This window comes from Cynoglossus semilaevis, chromosome 14, assembly GCF_000523025.1.
Source record: "Cynoglossus semilaevis isolate Cse_v1.0 chromosome 14, Cse_v1.0, whole genome shotgun sequence".
Classification (NCBI taxonomy): Eukaryota; Metazoa; Chordata; class Actinopteri; order Pleuronectiformes; family Cynoglossidae; genus Cynoglossus; species Cynoglossus semilaevis.
This window is the reverse complement of record NC_024320.1, coordinates 644,919-647,242: the sequence shown is the minus strand read 5'-3', so window position 1 is coordinate 647,242 and position 2,324 is coordinate 644,919. Positions and strand designations below refer to the sequence as shown.

Here is a 2,324-nt window from a genome sequence, read left to right as displayed (position 1 = left end):
TTTTTTTTTTTTTAATATTTCCATTGAATCCAACTGTAGAACAGAGCAGAACCACGATCCAGGCAGGAAAGAACGTGCTGAATCCCGACGGTCTTAAAATTCACACGTCAGTCTGAAAACACCTCCCTGTCTCTACGTCTGCCTCCCCTTCTCTTCATCACTTCCTTCTTCACCGTTCAGAGCCCAGACTTGCCGAGGAGCTCAAGGCAGATGTTGGATCCACACCACCACCTGGACAAACCTGAATCCAGAATTCAGGACCATGAAGTTCATCTCAATGCTGCTAGTGCTGCCGCTGGTGGTGCTCTCTGTCTTCTCCACCCAGCATGAGCGGCCAGCTGGTAAAAAGGAAGATTACGATGATGGTAGTGCTGATGGTACTGATGAAGAAGACTCCAGATCTCAGGAGGCAGCAGGCGTGGTTCCTCCGTCCCACATATGGATGCTCTCCCTAGGTCTGGCTCGCCTGATACGGGGAGTTGAGGAGAACGCTCAGCATCTGGAGCGTCAGGGAGAACAGGTGTCAGCCCAACTGTTTAGTTCCGCAAAGAGTCTGGAGAACATCCATGAGCAGAACCTCCGGACAGGAAGGACTCAGAGGCAGGTGAGGAAAGACCTACAGAAACTGAACGCACAAGGAGACAGACTTTGGAGGACAGTCAGAGAGCTGAAGAAGGAACTGGAGGACATGGAGACAGCCCAGCGAATCATATGGAGCAGGACGGAGCTGATAGTCCAGTCAGTGAAGAGGCTGATGGAGCTGAGGTCGACAGGTGAAGTGAGCTCCTGTGATCTGAATGTGTGAGATAATTGCTCACTTTAAAAAATGCCAAATGTTGACTTATAAACTTAATACGTTCTAAAGTGAATCATTTTGAGAAGGAAAAAGTCTGGAAAAAAGTCAGGAATGAATCATTAAAGTTACAAAAAAAAAAAAAAGTAAAATATTAAAGTTGAAGATAAAGTCAACACTTAAATTGATTAAAGACGTGTGTAAAGACTTGTTTCTTTTGTATTTGTATAAAAACCGTTGCGCATAAGTGTGTCTTGTCTAACGGACAAAATTCTGGAGAACATGAAAAATCGTACGATACTGAAGAGTTGATGTGAAATGTGTCGGAAAGTGGATAAAAAAAAAAAAAAAAGTCAAATAGTGTGTCCAATTTCTGGTTCTCTAATCCATCTCTGTTTGTTAGTGTTTCAGGTCCTCTTGAACAAACAGTCTGAACGTCTCTCTGGCCTGTCCTCACACATCTCAGCTCAGGACACAGAGGTGGACCGACAACTGCAGAGCGTCCAACGTTTGGAGAAACTCGTCCATGAGCAGGTGCACCGTGTGTAAAATCCTGACAAGCCTCGGCTTATGTAAAAGTTTGAATGACATTGGTTTACGTTGTTGGTGGTTGTCCCAACAGGGAAAGCCTGAGTGTGTCCATGCAGCAGCAGCAACAACAGCAGCAGCAGCAGCATTGAGGACAGAGCCAGACTCTGTGTCGGAGCTGCATCAACACAGACACAATTAACAGCAGTTAAGCACAACAGTTAAATCTGCTGTCAGAACACGACTTCAGTGTTTGGCTAATTGACACAGATTCAAGTTCTCCTTCTTCTTTTTATTGTGATTCTTCCTTCTGGTCATCTTCGTCTTCGCAGACATTCAGACTGTCAGATCGTTGGTTCGGCTGTGTCGGTTTGTCTTTAAACACATCTGTCAACGAAGAATCCAAAAAAAATAAAAAATATCCTTCGTTTGCCGTCATCATGTTGTGGCTCTGAGTTCCAATGGCGTTGTTGCTTCTGTGGGTGAAGGGTCGGGTGGAGAAACTTCATGTTCAAACTCGCACCCAAATAAAGAGAAGAGCTCTGATGTCAGAGGGACCTTTGACCTACAGGCTTCAGACACTGAAAGGAAAATAGGCCCTGATTTTGAACACTGTCAGTGTTGTTTGTTTTCATGTCTGATGTGTGACGTTGGTACTATACAGTCTGTTACTAATGTCTACTGCATGGGTTAAGTCTGTACTTCTCAAACAGTTAGGCTGATAACAAGCCTCCAGTCACCAGGTGTTAAAAATAGACGTGTTTAAAATGAGCTGCTCTGCTGCCATCTAGTGACTGGAGGCTTGTTTATCATTCAAGCATTAATAAAAACAGGATAGTGCAGTACTCAAATAGTGGGGCGGGCCCCCCTGGGGGTGTAAGGGTCTTCCAATGAAATATGGCACACTTGACATACAGTAAGTTTAACAGAGCTGTAATGCCCAAGCCTCCCATCACTAGGTGGCAGCAACTCATACAGTTGGTTTGTACAGATAGAAATATAC

General features: G+C 44.7%; 1 protein-coding gene across 3 annotated transcripts in view; it reads left to right on the top strand.

The window, feature by feature from the left end:
* The window catches only part of LOC103389037 (uncharacterized), a 3,555-nt gene extending 1,237 nt beyond the window's left edge, over positions 1–2,318 (top strand). For 2 of the 3 annotated variants that reach the window (XM_025062789.1, XM_025062790.1), the window contains exons 2-3: positions 40–773; positions 1,197–2,318. In XM_025062789.1, the coding sequence (XP_024918557.1) occupies positions 263–773; positions 1,197–1,342 (657 nt within the window). In that variant the 5' untranslated portion in view covers positions 40–262 and the 3' untranslated portion in view covers positions 1,343–2,318. The remainder of the gene's footprint in view (positions 1–39; positions 774–1,196) is intronic. The other variant, XM_025062791.1, reaches the window with a different exon arrangement.
* Positions 2,319–2,324: the final 6 nt, after the last annotated feature.